General features: G+C 35.8%; 2 protein-coding genes across 2 annotated transcripts; both read right to left on the bottom strand.

Annotated features, from left to right (window-relative positions):
- Positions 1 to 579: 579 nt before the first annotated feature.
- Positions 580 to 1,518, bottom strand: LOC114100692 (olfactory receptor 8B3-like). The gene has a single exon (XM_027945479.2). The coding sequence runs from the start codon at positions 1,510 to 1,512 to the stop codon at positions 580 to 582; it is 933 nt and encodes a 310-aa protein (XP_027801280.2). The 5' UTR covers positions 1,513 to 1,518.
- Positions 1,519 to 17,119: 15,601 nt separating this feature from the next.
- On the bottom strand, positions 17,120 to 18,091 carry LOC114100694 (olfactory receptor 8C8-like). Its single transcript, XM_027945481.2, has one exon. The coding sequence runs from the start codon at positions 18,065 to 18,067 to the stop codon at positions 17,120 to 17,122; it is 948 nt and encodes a 315-aa protein (XP_027801282.2). The 5' UTR covers positions 18,068 to 18,091.

The following is an 18,091-nucleotide window of genomic DNA, read 5'->3' on the forward strand; positions in this document are numbered from 1 at the left end:
AGACTAGGTTTGTTGGACAACAAAGCAAAAAGACTTAAATTTAAAAAGCTTGACAATTTTTCCATTTCTGGCTTATTATAGTCCAACTTTTTGTACTTAAAATTTTATAATTTCTAGGTCTGGGGGTAAGGCTCACTGGAATTCAACTTGCACAAAAAGTGGGGGTTCAATTCTCAGCTCTGTAACAAATATATTTACATACATATACATATATATGTACATATAAATAATTTCTGGAAAATGACAGAATTAACTGGTCTCTCTACTCTCTGAAAGGATGATAGACTAAGCTTCTGGAATATATTGTCTTCACTTCTGAAATGATTTCTACAATTAATTTAATTTTGTGTAATATTAAATCACTTGCATTTATTTTGATTTCTTACTATACTTTCCTTAGTTCCTTGGATGGTTGTAACTGCAACTGAGGCTGTTTTTCAGTGCTGGGGATCAATTCCTGGGCCTCATGCCTGCTTGGAAAGCACTGTATGTCTGTGCTACACCTCCAGCTTGCTCCATAGTTTTAAATATCATTTGCCCAACATAAGATTTGACATATTTAACAAATACAGCTTCTATTTAGAAGTGCACCCTTTTCTTCAAAGTCTTTCTCAGTGCAATATGGACATCTTTGTTCCTCAAACTGTAGATTAAAGGATTTATCATTGGTCCCACAATGGTATAAAAAACTGTGGATACTTTATCTTGATCTAGAGACCCAGTAGGAGATGGTGTAAGGTACATGAATGCGGCTGCTCCAAAGAAAAGAGAAACAGCAATAATATGAGAGCTGCAGGTGCTGAATGCTTTGGACCTGCCCTCTGTGGAATGGATGCCAGAAATATTGGACAAAATCAAGGTGTAAGAAATAAAGATGGTAAGACTAGGCACTATTACATTGACACCCACCACAATGAAAACCACCAGCTCATTGATGGAGGTGCTTGTGCAGGAGAGCTTCAGGAGAGGAGGTATGTCACACATGTAGTGATTGATGATGTTGCCACCACAGAAGCTGAGTCTCAGCATGCATCCAGTTTGGGCTGTGGCACCCACAAGCCCCATGGCATACACACCCACCATCAGCATGAAGCAGACCTGATGGGACATGGTGACCTTGTAAAGCAGAGGCTTACAGATGGCCACATATCTATCATAGGCCATTGATGTCAAAATATAACACTCATCAATAACAAAGAAGCAGAAGAAAAAGAGTTGAGCCATGCATTCTGCATAAGAGATGATGTTCTGATTTATAAAACTCATCAGCATTCGGGGGGTAATGACAGAGGAGTAGCAGAGATCTGTGAAGGAAAGGTTGAAGAGGAAGTAGTACATGGGAGTGTGCAGGTGAGGATTCAGAACAATCAGAACAATCAAGCCCAGGTTCCCCACCACAGAGACCACGTAGGTTCCTAAGAAGAGGAAGATGAGAGGCAGCTGGAGCTCTGGCTGCTGTGTTAAACCCAGCAGGATAAACTGGGTCACTGAGGAGCCATTGCCTGAGGCCATTCCCCCCTGGATCTGGTCTGTGAGAGAAGGAGAAATAGTAACATTAGAATGAGAAGCCAGCTCTCTCCATCCAGCCCCAGTACAATGAGGTTGAGACCCAGATGGGGAGATGAACTCAAGCTCACCCTTCTCTCTGCCTGTTTTCTCCATTTTATAATCTTCAAAAAAATGTATAACAATGAATACTTTAAAACACACACAGAAGGTAGTTTCTTAGGGAGTAAGGCTCAGCTCCACTCTGCTTTTACAGTGGACCTCCCACTACAGGGAGGCTTTTCAAGGACTCTCTGGCTCCCACAGATGAGGTTTGGAAGAACAGCAGGATAGGTACAATTCAGCACTCACCCTCCTGCATCAGGACTCCAGGAGAGGCTCTTGATAACACTTCTGCTCTATTCTCATAGAGTGATAGGTAGCACTGATGGATTTTAGAGGTACACAGCCCAGTAAAGAGATTTTTTTCTGATATTGCTTTTGTTTGGGATGAATTTTGGACAAAGGAATTCAGAACACAGTCCTCAGTCTTCCAGGCTCAGAAAAGTCATAAGATATGGATCATAATTTCTGGTGGTAGCTTTGTCCAATGTCCTCTTCCCCCTACAAGGTGGTAAATAGCTTCTACTGTTGCCAAAAGAGCCACTTGCTAATAGGACCCAAGGGTTTTTAAAAGAAGTTTGGAAATCCTAGGGACCTGATTAAAAATCAGAAGACCTGTGTTTCCCCCAGTATTTTCCTCAGAGATCATTTTTTGCAATTAAAAGATCATATCTACCCTGCATTTGTAGTCCTCCAGTTCATGATCATAAAATGAAGCATATTATTGTGCATACATATTGATTTCCTCCCAAATGTGGCACATCCCCAAACAGAAAGCAAGAAAACCTGTCCCATATCCAAAGTGGATTCTGCCTTTTACCTATAACTAGATGAAATACTATATATCATTCATTTCTTTGTTGTGTCTTCCTTCAATTCATGCACCTACATATATTTGAATCTAAGCTTTATAGTGACGTGGCTGTTTTTCTGTTTTTCTTCAGTTCTGTTTATCATTCTAGGTCTTCAGAACCTAGAATAATACCTAGCATGTACAGTAGGTACTTAAGAAATAATAAAAGTTGGGTGATTGAGGATGCCTTTTCCGTTACTCCTGGAACCTGTACTGGAAACCGCACAGACTTTTGGCTCCACTGGCAGAGGTTTATGTAGTTCCAGTGCTTTTAGTTGTAGACAAGAATGCAGGACAAGAAAAACATCAATGTGACATGTAAGGACCACTGTTGGACTTGTAAAGGGTCATCTAGGAGCACTCCAGGTCCAAGCTGATGAGCTCAAGGAAAGATTGCCATCTCCTCCCTCTCTGAATGTCACCCTGAGAACTTGCACAGGCTCTCTGCAAGCCCCCAACATCTCTCCTACAGGAATGTAGCATAGTCTCATATCAGAGGCAGATTTGGATCAGGTGGTCTAGGAAGCTCTCAGGTGCCTAAATCAGAACCTGTTCCTTTTAGTAGGACATTTAGAGTCACTCAAGTTTTTATTTAATTTTAAAATAAAAATAATGGAAATAAGGATTAATTTGGTGGCATTGGAAGGAATGACTAGTGTTAGAGAGATGAAGGTAGAATGAGCTGCTTAAGCAATTGCAAAAATGAATGACTTTGGAAAACAACAAATGAAAGAAAAATTTCTTGGGTTAAGGCTGCTGCTTTGAAAAGTTAAGAAAGACTGGAAATGTGATAAAATTTATACATTCAGTTTTGAACAACGGGATATCCCAAGTACATTATGCTGTTTTCCACATATGAGAGAAAACGCTCAACTCTTGACTTTCTGAGTTTAGCATATTAACTTAATGTTCTTAAGTTCTATCCATTTTTCTGAAAATAACATAATTCCACTCTTTATGACTGAATAAAACTCCATTGTGTACATACACCACATTTTCTTTATCCATTGTTTCATTGATGGACACCTAGGTTTGGTTGCAGAGTTTGGCTGTTGTGAAATGTGATGCTGTAAATATGGGCATGCATGTATTATAATATACATTTGTGTGCTGATTATAATTCTTTATGATAAACACCAAAGAGTGGTATAGCTGGGTCATATGGTGATTCCATGCCTAGCCTTTTGAAGACCATCCAGACCAATTTCCAAGGTAGTTGTACTAATTTACAATCCCACCAACAGTGTAAATGTGTTCCTTTTTCTCCACATCCTCTCCAGCATTTATTATTCTTTGTATTCTTGATGGATGCTCTGACTGGAGTGAGATGAAATCTTAATATAACCTTGATTTGCATTTCCTAACTGCTAAAGATGTTGGACAAACTTTTTCATTTGTTGGCCATATATATTTTTTCTTTTGTGAAATGTCTGGTAGTTCATTTATCTACATGATAATTATGTTATACTTATTTTGGTATTAAGTATTTAACTCTTAATGCATCTAGATGTTAATACTCTGTCAGAAGAGTAGATAGCAAAGATTTTATCCTAATCCATAGGTTCTCTGTTCACATTCCTAATTGTTCCTTTCCTCTTCAGTAGATTTTAAATGTGATGCCATTCCATTTATTAACTTTTGACATTATTTCCTGAGCTTCAGAGGTGCTAATGAGAAAGTTGTTACCTGTGCCCAGATATTGGAGTGTTGACCCTACATTTTCTTCTAGGAGTTGCAAAATTTCTGGTCTATTTTCTAGATTGTTGATCCATTTTGAGCCAATTTTTCTGCAGGATAAGAGTCTAGTTTCATTCTTCCGCATATCAATAACCAGTTTTCTGAGCACCATTTGTTTAAAAGGCTGTCTTTTCTCCGAAGTATGTTTTTGGCAACTTCATCAAGAATCAGATGACTGTATCTGTGTGGGTGTGTCTATCTTTTTATTCTGTACCATTGGTCTATGCGTCTATTTTTAATGCCAGTACCAAGCAGTTTTTGTTACTATAGCAGTATATAGTGTTATTTGAAGTCCAGTATTGTGATGCTTCCAGCATTGTTTTTTTTTTTGTTTGTTTGTTTTTTTGTTTTTTTTTTTTTGGCTTAGAACTGCTTTGGTTATTCTGAGTCCTTTATTCTTCCAAATAAATTTTTAGCACTTTGTTTTCTAGTTCTGTAAAGAATCCCCTTGGTACTTTGATGGGGATTGCATTGAATCTGTTCACTGCTTTTGGTACTATGAACATTTTACCATAATCTATTCTGCCTATCCAAGAACATGGGAGGTCTTTCTATCTTCTGTCATCTTTCTTCAATGTTCTATAGTTTTAATTGTGTACATCTTTTAACTCCTTGATTAGATTTATTCCTTGGTAATTTTTTGAGACTATTGTGAATTGAATTGTTCTTCTGATTTCTTCCTCAGTAGATACATTATTGATATGTAGGAAAGCTATTGCTTTTTGTATGTTGATTTTATAATCTGCTATTTTGCTGAGTTTATTTATTCTACAGTGAAGTTTTTTGGATCTTCTAAGTATAGGATCATATCATCTACAAACAATGATAATTTGGATCTTCTAAGTATAGGATCATATCATCTACAAACAATGATAATTTGACTTCTTCCTTTTTTAATACCTTTTATTTCCTAATTGTTCTAGTTAGAATTTTTAGTGCTATATTGAATGAGAGTGAATATTTTTGTCCTGTTTCATATTTTAAAAGAAATGCTTTCGGTTTTTCCCCATTTGTTGGTTTGGGGTTTCTCATGTATAGCCTTTGTGATGTTGATATAGGTTCCTTCTGTCTCCAGTTTCTTCAGAGTTTTTATCATGAATGGGTACTCAATTTTGTCTTAAGATATTTTGCATCTATTGAGATGACTAAGTGATTTTTGTCTTTAATTCTGTTTATGTGGATGAATTACATTTATTGATTTGCATATGTTAAGCCATTTTTACATTCCTGGGATAACATCAACTGGTCATTATGTGCAATATTGTTAGAATGTTGTTGACTACAATTTGCTAATATTTTAGTAAGAATTTTGCATCTAATTTTCAAGAATGCAAGTAACAATTATATGGTTTTACTTGTATTCTTAATTAATTAGTTTCAATGTTGGCATCTAATTATGTTGGCAAGGATGTGGAGGGAAAGATATACTCATACATTGTTGGTGGGACTGCAAAGTGGTGCAACCGTTCTGGAAAGCAGTATGGAGATTCCTCAGAAAACTTGGAATGGAACCACCATTTGACCCAGCTATCCCACTCCTCAGTCTAAACCCAAAGGACTTAAAATCAGCAGGGTGCCTAGGTTGAATCCAAACTTAGCTATTGTGAAGTGAGCTGTATAATAACCATTGAAGTGACTGTGTTACTATAGTATGCTGATTTTAAGTCCTTTGGGTCTGATAGAATTCAGCTGAGAAGACTTTTGGTCTTGGCTTGTCTTTTTTGAAAGACTTTTTATTACTGCTTTTATCTCATGGCTGGTTTTTTGTCTGTTTATGTTCTATTGAGTTTAGAAAGGTATTTGTTTATTTTAGGTTTTCCAATTTATTGCAGCATAAGCATTTAAAAAGTCACTAATGATCCTCTGGATTTCTGTGATGTCTGTGGTGGCTTCTCCTTTTTTATTATTAATTTTCTTTATTTTGGACTTTTCAATCTTGGTTATCTTTTCTATTAACCAACTCTTAATTTCATTAATCTTTTGTATTGTTTTTTGGTTTTGGGTTTCATTCTGTTTTGTTTGGTACTGGGAATTGAACTCAGGGCCTTGCACATGTTAAGTAAATTGTATTGTTTTGTTTTATTTTCTCTCTATTTCACTGATTTCTGCTCTGATCTTAATTATTACCTTTTCTTTCATGCAATTTGTTTGTTCTTCTCCAGGGCTTTGAGATGCATTGTTAGTTTGTTTATTTGGGATCTTTCTGATTTTCTCATGTAGGCACTCATAGTTACAAACTTTCCTCTTAAAACTACCTTTATCATGTCCCAGAGGTTCAAGAATATTAAACCACAATTCTCATTTGATTCTTAGAATTTTTAAATTCCTTCTTCAAAGACATATTTTTCAATCTCCATGTATTTATATTGTTTTTGTATGGTGTTTTTGTGTTTATTTCTAATTTTATTCCATTATGATATAATAAGATGCAAGGAATTATATTAGTTCTTGTATTTTCTAAGAGTTGTTTTGTGTCCTAAAATGTGGTCTATTTTCAAGAAACTCACAAAGTTTCCATGAGCTGCTGAAAGCAAAATATATTCAGCTCTTGTTGGGTGAAATATTCTATAGATGTCTGTGAAGTCCATTTGATTTGCATTTTCAGGTACAGTCTTCACTGTGTCTGTCTGGATGATCTATCTATTGTTTAGAGAAGTGTTGAAATCACTGTTGTACTGGGGTCTATCTGAGTCTAAGTACTGTCTGTTTTATGTAATTAGGTTCACTGAAGTTTGTACCACAAATATTTATATCATTATATCTTCTTTTGGAATTTTTCCCTTTACCAGTATAAAGTAACCTTCTTTCTCTCTTCTGATTAATTTTTTATTTGAAATCTGCTTTGTCAGATGTGAGAGTAGTTATTTGTGCTTATTTTCAGGTTCCATTTCCATGGTACATGAATTTTGATTCCTTCACTTTCAGCCTGTGGCTATCTCTGCCTGAAAGATGAGTTCCTTGCAAGCAACTTATAGTTGAATATTGATTTTTGATCCATTCTACTACTATATGTCTTTTAATTGAAGAGTTGAGACCATTTACATTTGGTTTTTTATTAATTCCTATGATTTTGATTTATTTCTAATGTTTAATTTGGTCATGTTTCTTATTTGCTTACCTACTTGTCAAAAAATATTTGTTCACTTGATACCTCTAGGGTTGTTTTTGACTTCTTCTGTGTGAAGTACATCTCTGACTAAAGTTCTCTAGTTTTGTAATCCTAGTTTTTTTTTTAATTTCTGCTTATCTTAAAAAGTTTTATATTTCTTCTATGATTTGGAAAGATAACTTTACTGGATATTGTATTCTTGGTTAGGTTATTTTCTTTCAAGACTTAGACTACATCACTGTGGAGACCAAATCCTCCTGGCTTTTAGAGTTTAAAAAACCAGAAGTAATTCTGATTGACTTGCCTCTAAGCGTGACCTGACATTTTTCTCTTGAGACTTTTAAAATTCTATCCTTGTTCTGTATGTTATGTATTTTACTCATAATGTGTAATGAAAATATTCTTTTATGATCTCAAAGATTTGGGGTTCTGAATGCCTCTTGTATCTGAATGTCCATCTTACACTGAAGTTTTGGAAATTTTCTGTTATTATTTCCCTGGAAGAGTTTGTCCATTCTATTACCTGCATTTCACAAACTTCTTTGATTCTGTGATTCTCAAATAATGTTGTCTCAGAGTTTCTATATATTCTGATCATTGTTATTTTCTATTCTTTAATACTGTCAGAATATCCATGGCTAGCCACTTTTTCTTTCAACTCTGAGAATCTGTTTTCAGCATGGTCTATTTTATTAGAGAGACTTTCAATTGAGCACTTTATTGAATTTATTGTGTTTTTAATTTCTGAGGTTTCTGTTTGGTTCTGTTCCAACATCTCCATCTCCTTATTGAATTTCTCCTTCACATACTGTACTGACTTTCTTAATGCATTCAATTGTTTTTCTGTACTCTCTTGAAATTCTTTGATCATTTTTATAATCATTACTCAAATTCCTCATCTGATATTTCATTGATTTCAATAACTTTGAGGTCAGTTGCTGATAAATTATGAATTTTAGGAGTCGTCATATTACCTTGTTTTTTCATATTTCTTGTATTTTCTGTTGGGTTTTATGTATCTGTTGGAACAGGTTTTCTCTTCCACTATTATGTGGGCCTTTTTAGAGACTGTCTGAACTTGCCAAAATGTCCCTGAGTGATTTAGACTGAGACTCCATCAGAGGTGTGGTATCCACAGCCTTTGTGTTAATTCTGTCTGTTTTTATCATAAGAGTAGATATCTGTGAGTGGAACCTGGAGGCGCACACCTATCCATTTCTACCTGGGGCCTAGTTGTTAGTATTGGGTTTTCTCTCTTCTATTCTTTGTATTGAGATATAACTGAAGTTCTAGTGTGGATAGTTTGTGTGTGAAGCAAGATGTGCTCACCTTTGGCTATATTTATTTAGCTGCAGAGTCTCTATCCTGTAAACTTGTTGTGTCCCTGTAGATTAACAGCACCCAACAGAAAAGGGGGAGACAAATAATAGTGACAACAGAAAACATAATATACAGCATTAAAGTAAATATCCAATGCCTACTAAAATACAACACTAATTACCACAAAAACTGAAATTATGGGATTAGCAAATACCAAGAGCAAAAACAATAAATTGTTAAGTACTAGATCTTCCATTAAAGGCAGATTCTGATTCCTGCTAGGTGTCTGGACCTCAGGATGGTCCCAAGAATTCTACTCATGAAGCAGAAGAGCCAATCCTCCACACACTCTGCTGCCCATGAAAATAGCCCTCCCAGGCTTAGTCTCTGAGTGCATCCATACCCACCTATTCAGTTTTCTGACCCTCTGTAGTTGGTCACATAAGCCACCAGACTCAGGTGAAAGCAAGTTGCACTTTCTACCCTTAATTTTTCTGATTTAAATCCCCTTGGGTACAATCTTCTCTGTTCCTGTTTCACTCACATTCTGCTAGGTACACCCTAGGCCACATTTTGGGTGCACACTGGGACAGTATGTCAAGGTTTGCTATGATGTCCCCAGCTTCCGAGGCAGCAAGCCGCAGCATAGCCTCCTCAAGGTGGCTCCTGCCTCAGCTCTGCACTTGAGAGTTGAGAAATACAGAGCACTTTTCAAGCACCATGTCACTGCACAGCCTCTAGATCTCCTAAGTTCAGGCTCCTTTTCTGATGTGCAGCTCTTTCCATGCCAAATCTGTCCATTATGTTTCTATGTGTTATCCCTCCCCTTGGTGGTGAACCAGCACCAGTGATGTTGCCACTGTCACAACTAGCTTGGCTCCAACCCAAAACGCTTTTTATTTCTTGTTCTTGTTCTTTGTTAAATGCACTCAGATTTCTGAGTCTCTAAGACACTCGGACTGTCCAATATTGAACTTTAGCAAATTCCTTCTTTCACCTACCTCACTGAGAAGCAGTACTCCTGCTGCTTGAATTCTTTCTACAGAGCAACTGGAAAAGCAAACTTCCTCTAATCTACCATCTTGAACCTCTTTTCAAGCACAGGATGTTCAACCTTGTTAAAGTCAATGATAATTTAACTCAAAAATCTTTATATTACACTATATTTTCATAAATTATAGAAATGAAAAATATGCATTTCTGGACTTTTGATTTACAGGATTATATCACACTCATCTAATCTGCTATGAATGCTTAGAAATGTTGGCTCTTATATTTTTATTTTATTTATTTATATATTTATACCAGGAATTGAATCTAAGGGTGCCTAACCACTAAGCCACATCTTTAATTCTTTTCCTTTTTATTTTGAGACAGGGTCTCACTAGGTTGCTTACAGACCCACTAAATTGTGAAAGCTGGCTTCAGATCTGTGGTTCTCCTACCTCAGAATCTTGAGCTGCTGTGATTATAGGCATGTGCCACCACACCTGCCAATGTTTTTAAGTGTAAATATATATCTGTGCTTAATAAGAAAAAATTAAATCTTTTTTTGCAAAAAATAAAAAATAAAAGAGAAGACAGACTCTGTTTCCATATATTTGGGATGGAATCTGATATACTAACATTTTTTTTATTTTTACTGAGAGTATTGTACATCTTTATGGAGTACATTGTGATATTTCTCAAAGTATGAGAAATATATACAATGTGTAATAATCAAATGAGGGTAAAAAGCATTTTCATCTGTTCGAACACTAATCATTTTCATGTGTTGGTAATTTTGCAGTCTTCTTTTTTAGAAATTTTTAAATATATGATAGACTCATAACCAAGAGTTACACTACTATACAAAAAAAAAAACTAGAAGTAATCCCTCCACTGTGTGTTTTGGACCCCTTATTGAACTTTCCCACTTCTTCTCACTCTTCCCCTTCCTAGTCTCTAGTTACCATTATTAATTCTATTTTTCTATGAGACCGACTTACTAGTGTCTACAAATGAGTAAGAACATGTAATGTTTGTCTTTAAGTGTCCAGCTTATTTAATTTAACATAATGACCTCCAGTTACATACATACTGCAAATGACTGGATTTCATTCTTTTTTATGGCTGAATAAATATCCCATTGTGGCATTATTTTTTTAAATAAATAAAAAACACCGCATTATTTTATCCATTTATCCACTGAAGGGCATCTGGGTTGATGCCATATGTTAGCTATTATAGTGCAGGAATAAACATGGGGATGCAAGTATCTTTTTGGTATCATGATGTAATCTTCTTTGGATATATACCCAGTAGCAGAATTGCTAGATCATATTATAGCTCTGTTTTTAGTTTTTTGAGGCCATTATGCTTTCCATAATGTCTGCACTAATTTACATTCCTGCCAACACTATGTACCTTTTGTGTTTTGTTTGTTTGTCTTTCTGATGATAATCACTCTGAGGTGAGATAATATCTCATTCTGGTTTTGATTTGCATTTTCCTGATGATTAGTGACATTGGACTTTTTTATAAACTTCTTGGTCATCTGTATGTCTTCTTTTGAGAAGTGTCTATTTGGTTCTTTAGCCCATTTTCTAATAGGGTTATTTATGGAGTTTTTTTTGTGTGTGTGCTTATTTGTGTGTGTGTGTTCTGCTTTTTTAGTTCCTTATATATTCTGGATGTCAATTAATTAGGCTACCAAGTAATTCTAAAGCTGCTATATGTGTAATCACATTTTGAATACAAAATTTAGGCCAGTTTCTATAGCAATTATTTAACAGGTGTATGGCTATTTAAATAGAGACAAAGTAACTGATCTTAATGAAAGTACATGAACTTTGGAAAAGGCAGAAGAGCCTTTCCAACAAGTGAAAGTGAAATGGACTGAGATAGACAACACAGGGAGGGGATCTGAGCTTAAGTGCCAGGTGACCTCAGCAGATGCTCCTACACAGGCCTTGGTATCCAGGATTAAAAATAAATAAAAACCTCCTGCTTATATCAAAACAAACATGAAGAAAAACATTAAAAACATGACTTTGAATTTACAAAGAAGATGCAAAAGATTAGTTTTAGTATGAAGACAGTATGTACATTTTTAAACATAACACTATTCTGATTATAATTTATGGGCTTACAAGTAGGGAGTAGAATTTCAAAAACTGTAAAAAGTAATACACACGAACTTAAGAGTGTTTATCTATAGTCAGAAGAAGGGGCAAGGGATGGAGGTCTGTGCCGTTAGCAGGTATAGTCAATCGTGTGTGTATGTGTTTGTTAGTAGAAGTAGCAGAGAATTGAGCAAAATATCTGAGACACCAAGAGCATGACAATATTCAACAAAGAAGGAATGTGCAATATTTTACTTTTAAGAAAATATTAGTGCTTAATATAAAAAGAAAGAGGAAGGAAAAAGTGGAAAGTAAAAAGGGAAGGAAGAGAATTTCATTTTAAGGAAAAGTTATGAAGCTTCAACAAAAAAGATTTCATCTTAATGTGTTTTAGTGTGGATTTAATTTTCATTTCTAACACAAAGGAGTACATCCCTAAGAATTAAAAATCTAAAGGGAAACAACAGACATGTTTATAGTTTATATATTTATATAGAAGGACTTTTCAAACAGGATTCAGAACAAAGCTGGACAGAAATATGGGCCTGAAATCTGAGCCCAAAATGAGTTCCCCTTTTTTCTTCCACTGAATCTCTGAATTTCACACACACTGCAGCGGAATCGGCAAATTATACTACCACCATGAAAGGAAATGCCAAGATGATACAAATGTGCCAGAAAGAAAAAATAAGGCAGAAGCAGCAATAAATCTCAACCACAGAATCAGGCTGCCCCCTGCGGGAGGGGAGGAACGAAGACAATGGACTCTCCTTCCAGGTTGGAGAAAAGGCGACTTTTAAAAGATCCATGCACATGAAACAGGGGTTGTTGAGGAAAGAGTAACAGTCATGGAAGGAAAGCTCAGTTAGCCTGATCCCTTTCTCCACTGCAGAGTGGACTCGCTCAAAGCAAAAGGTGGTCCAGTATTAGCCTCCTCCATTAGCCGATGCTCTACCTTTGGGGGAAAACAGGACAAAAGAAGACAAGGGTCTCCCTTTACTCCCAAAGCAAGGTAGAAGTTTAGTCATTCTATGAGACCTCAGAGAACATGAGCAAAGTCGAGAAAAAAATCTTTCCCTTGCCTTCTTCAACAGTGGTCACAGTAGAAGCAGCAAATTTTTTTTTTTATTAACAATGCATTTTTCTAGTTTTATTTTTAATTGACACATAATATCTGTGAATATTCATGGGGCACAGGGTGACAGTCTAATATTACATACACAACATATAATGAACAGATCAGGGCAACTGGCACATCATCACTCCAAATTTCTTTGAATTGGAAACATTTAAAATTCTCTTTTCTAGATATTTGAAAATACAAAATTGATTATAATTCTTGTAAACCACAGTTATCCTGCCATGTGGTAGGACATTAAAAGTTATTCCCTTCTGGACCACAATCTGCCAGAGTAACCAGACACCCAAACTGTAGCAGGTCCTACCTGATTGGCCTGAACACAGTACAATCACCTCTACTCCATTTGCCATTCTGTCTGCCTGCCTTGCAGTGTTCAGAAAGCTCTGTCCCATCTTGATTTATAAAGGAGAAGGAATGGGAACTGTGGACAAGTAGCTACAAACTTTACTAAGCCAACATTGATGACATGTCAAGTAAATGACCTGGTACCTTTTCAATCCCTTCGGGTGATGAAAAGAACTTGAGGGTAAATAGGTACCACTACGTCAGCCCAAAACATTCAGTTTCTAAGATTTCTAATTTCGTATGTTCCCTGAAAGGCAAAGCTTGGTATATTGCCCTTTTACATTCCTGTTCCCAAATCTACTTATATCAACTCGTAACAAAATTAAGATTGTAGATAAAAAATGTTGCTATGCCTTTAATCTGTGTTACTATGAGATTCGATGTAGATAGAAAAAGATTTTCCAATGTAAATTGTGCATATGGAGAAATCAACAACATGAGGATAAGAAGGGTGTATATGTCAATATTTATATTTTTAATGAACTACAGTTACAAAACATCCAAATATTCAATAATCGTTAAACAAGCTTTCATGTTGTAAAATCATTTTACATTTAGTTTACTTATAGATTAATTTTTAAAACTCAAATATAGAATTAAAACAATTTTAGATATAAATGTTATTACAAGTAGTTTTAATTAAAAGATTAAATCAGCTATATTTGTTAGTTACATTTGTTAGTATTTGTCAATACTATAGACCTACAAATGAACCATTGATATCACAGCACAAGAGCCAGGCTGCCTCTTTCATTCATTCTCCACTAGGCTGTGCCATTGACCCCAATATCATTCTCGAACTGCAGACAATGTGCTATGTCTGTGACTCATTTTCACCTTGTTGTTAATTATGTAGGTTTTATTAACATAGATGTAATATATATCATTCTATGCCCTAATGAAAGCATTCTGCATAATTACTAAAATATATGCTTTAGAGAAAAATTCAAGCCAAACAGTGTAAAGTTTTTTTTTTTTTTAAACCAGGCACTGTGACGAATATAAATGAAAAAACTTAAAATCAGCATACTACAGTGACGTGCCCACATCAATATTTACAGCAGCTCAATTCACAATAGCTAAACTATGGAATCAACCACGGTGCCCTTCAATAGATGAATGGATAAAGAAAATGTGGTACATTTATTCGATGAAATGTTACTCAGCTTTAAAGAAGAATTAAATTATGGCATTTGCTGGTAAATGGATGAAGTTTGAGAATATCATGCTAAACAAAATAAGCCAATTCCAAAAATCCAAAGGCCAAATGTTTTCTTTGATATGCAGATGCTAATTCACAACAAAGTGGGGGGGGCACTAGGGAAGAATAGAGCTACTTTAGGTAGAGGGGAGTGAAGAGAGGGGAGGGGATATGGGGATAGGAAGGACAGTAGGATGAAACAAACATTATTACCTTATGGACATGTATGACTTCATGACTGATGTGATTCTACAACATGGACAATCAGGAAAATGAGAAATTATACCCCACTTATGTCTGATTTATATCAAAGTGCATAAATGCATTCTACTGTCATGCATAACTAACTAAAACAAATAAAAAAATTTTAAAGTAGTCACTGTTCATTAAGATAGTTCATGAGGATAACATTTCAAACCATTATAAGAGTGATAAAAATATTGGGAAACATATAAATACTTAGCTCTCTGCTCTAAGGGCAATAATTTTAATAAGATTGAATAAGTTCTTAACTGCATCATTATTTTCTAAGGCTATTCTAATAAATCAAAGTTTTAGAACTTTTCAAAATTCATGATATTCATATAAACATAAAAACTGCAGGGATAATGTATCATTATCCCCTGAAAATAATACATTTCCTAAGAGACCTCTGTCCTGAACTCGTTCAAGATAATGACAGAAAGTAGACAACATATCTTCTGCATAACACACAGGAAGAAAATTTTGTAAAGCACAATTTTCTAACTTTTTGTGGTTCTTGAAATTGAACTCAGGGTCTTGCACATGATGGGCAAATACTCTACCACTGAGCTACATGCCCCGTTCCAATTTTCTAATAATTTTGTTATGAATAACTCTTTAGTTTAAATTATGGCATTTTTTCTAACAGGATTGGACTACTATGGAAATAGTAATCTGTCTCATTAGAGAGGCTTGACCTGAACTCAGCCTCACCACTCCAGGAAAATGTTCACTATTTTAACAGATCAAGAGGGAAGTTTCCTTGTAGCTCACCCTATTTAAAATAAGACTTATCTACAGGTTCATGACATTTTTCTAGTTAGCTGTTGAAGTCTTATAGATCATTTCTCTGCTATAGAAATCTTGCCCCATACATTATCACCACTGAAGCCCTAATATCAGTCTCACACCAAAACAACTTCCAGAAGCCCTCTCTGTTCCTTCACAGTCCTCCTTTCTTTCCTTCCCATTCCCCCCCCCCCTCTACAGGAATCACATTGGGATCAAGTACTGGGCTCTGCATCTTCAGCTTTATGCCCTTAAGCAAATAACTTAATCATTTCTTCCTCTGGAAATGGTTTAATAGGATTTGTAAAGAATGTAGTATGATATGGTCACCAAATCAAAGTATTCTTCTGAGAGAAAAAGAAGTCAAAATTACACATTGAGAAGAACAAAACCCAATAGTGCAAAATTCATCCCATATATTTTTATTTGTGTTTTTTAAAGAAGGAAACTAGAAATTTCATTGCAAAGGACAGAAACAAAAAAATCCTGACATTACACATGATACTGTAATCTAAGCCAGGAGAGAATTATTGTGCAATTTTAAAACAAAAAGACACAATCCACAGAAACAAGGAAAATAGGTGAGAAAGAATTTCATTTCTATTTATGAATAAATACAGTCAAGCTGTGCATTCTCATTATGGGTAGGTTTGGCTCATCCAGCCTCACACAATCATAAGAATAGATCCTTAGTCAAGTAAAGCACACAGATCCATCGTAGTTGTACAGATAAAATTTCAAAATAGGAAACATCACCAAAAGAATGCTGAGAAAAGCTGAGCATGGTAGTGCATGCCTCCCAGAGCTCAGGAGGCTGAAGCAGTAGGATCTCAAGTTCAAAGCCAGTCTCAGCAACAATGAGGATCCAAGCCTTAAAGTTCTTAACTGCATCATTATTTTCTAAGGCTATTCTAATAAACCAAAGTTTTAGAACTTTTCAAAATCCATGATGTCTTCATATAAACATAAAAATTTCAGGGATAATATATCATTATTCCCTGAAAATAATACAATTCCTAAAGACCTCTGTCCTGAATTGTTCAAGATAATGACAGAAAGTGAGACAGTGAGACCCTGTCTCTAAATAAAATATAAAATAGAGCTGGGGATGTGGCTCAGTGGTTGAGTGCACCAGTATAAAAAAAAAAAATGCTGAGAAAGTGGCAAATTTTTTCAACATTGATCTTGTTCACGATTTTTGTCAGACCTTCTGTTTCCATATAGTCACAGATAATAAAACTCTTGAAACAGAAAAGAGTTTAATTGTTTCAGAAAATATATATATATATATGAACTTGTCAGAAAACACACAAATCCTGGATCTCTCTATGTGGAACAGAAAAGGATATTTTAAAAAAATAAGAAGAAAAGAAAAAATATACAAGAGGAAAAATAGGAGGCAATATTACCTTTAGGTGGGAAAATATATCAGGCCTGTGTCTCAACCTAGTAAGGGAAACACAGACCACATTGGAGCTACCATGAGACTCAGAATGAGTTTCAATTCCAAGAATAGGCCCACACAATAGAAAATGAAAAATACTGAAGTAGAAGTCCTTTCCATACTATAGAAAGAAAGATTAAGAGAAGAAATAGACCGAAATTGAGCTGGAGGACCAGGAGGGGGAGAAAAGACACACAAATGGGGACAGATACTAACGCAGCCCCACTATTCATTCAGTTTAATTCTGTACAGGGTTCTCTTCAGAGCAAGCTTGACATCCTTGTTCCTGAGGCTATAAATGAGGGGATTCAGCATGGGCACCACAAGAGTGTTAAACACTGAAAACACCAGGAAAAATAGACGCTGGCCAAAAGACCCTGAAGAGGATGGTTTAACATGAGTGAGCAGCCCAGATCCATAGAATAAGCCAACAGTTACTATGTGAGAACCACAGGTGCTCATGGCTTTGGACCAACCCTTAGCTGAGGACATATGAATGATATTGTAAAGAATCAAAGCATAGGAGATGAAGATAACAAGGCTAGACACAATAACAACAGTTGCCACAACAACAGAACTCACAAGCTCATTGGCATAGGTGTTGCTACAGGAAAGCTGAAGAAGGGGGAAAATCTCACACATATAATGGTTAATAAGGTTAGAATCACAAAAGCTGAGCCTGATCATGCACCCTGTGTGCACCATGGCACCAGCAAACCCCATCAAGTAAGAACCCAACGTCAGCAGAAAACAGACCCTGGGGGACATGACCACCCTGTACAGCAGAGGCTGACAGATGGCCACATAGTGATCATAGGCCATGGCTGTCAGCACATAGCACTCTGAGTTCACAAAAAAGCAGTAGAAAAATAACTGAGTCATGCATCCTGCAAAGGAGATGATGTTCCTCTCTGAAACAAAGCTCATCAGCATTTTAGGAGTAAAGACAGATGAATAACAGAAATCAATGAAGGATAGATTGAAGAGGAAAAAGTACATGGGGGTGTGAAGGTGTGAATTCAAGCAAATTAGATGAATTAAGCTTAAGTTTCCCACCACAGTGATGGCATAGTTCACCAAGAACAGGAAGAACAGGGGCAGCTGCAGCTCAGGTTGGTCTGTTAATCCCATAAGGATGAACTCTGTAACGGAGGAGTCATTTTCCATAGCCATTGGCTTCAAGGATGAGACCTGTAG

Source organism: Marmota flaviventris, chromosome 9, assembly GCF_047511675.1.
Source record: "Marmota flaviventris isolate mMarFla1 chromosome 9, mMarFla1.hap1, whole genome shotgun sequence".
NCBI classification, from domain to species: domain Eukaryota; kingdom Metazoa; phylum Chordata; class Mammalia; order Rodentia; family Sciuridae; genus Marmota; species Marmota flaviventris.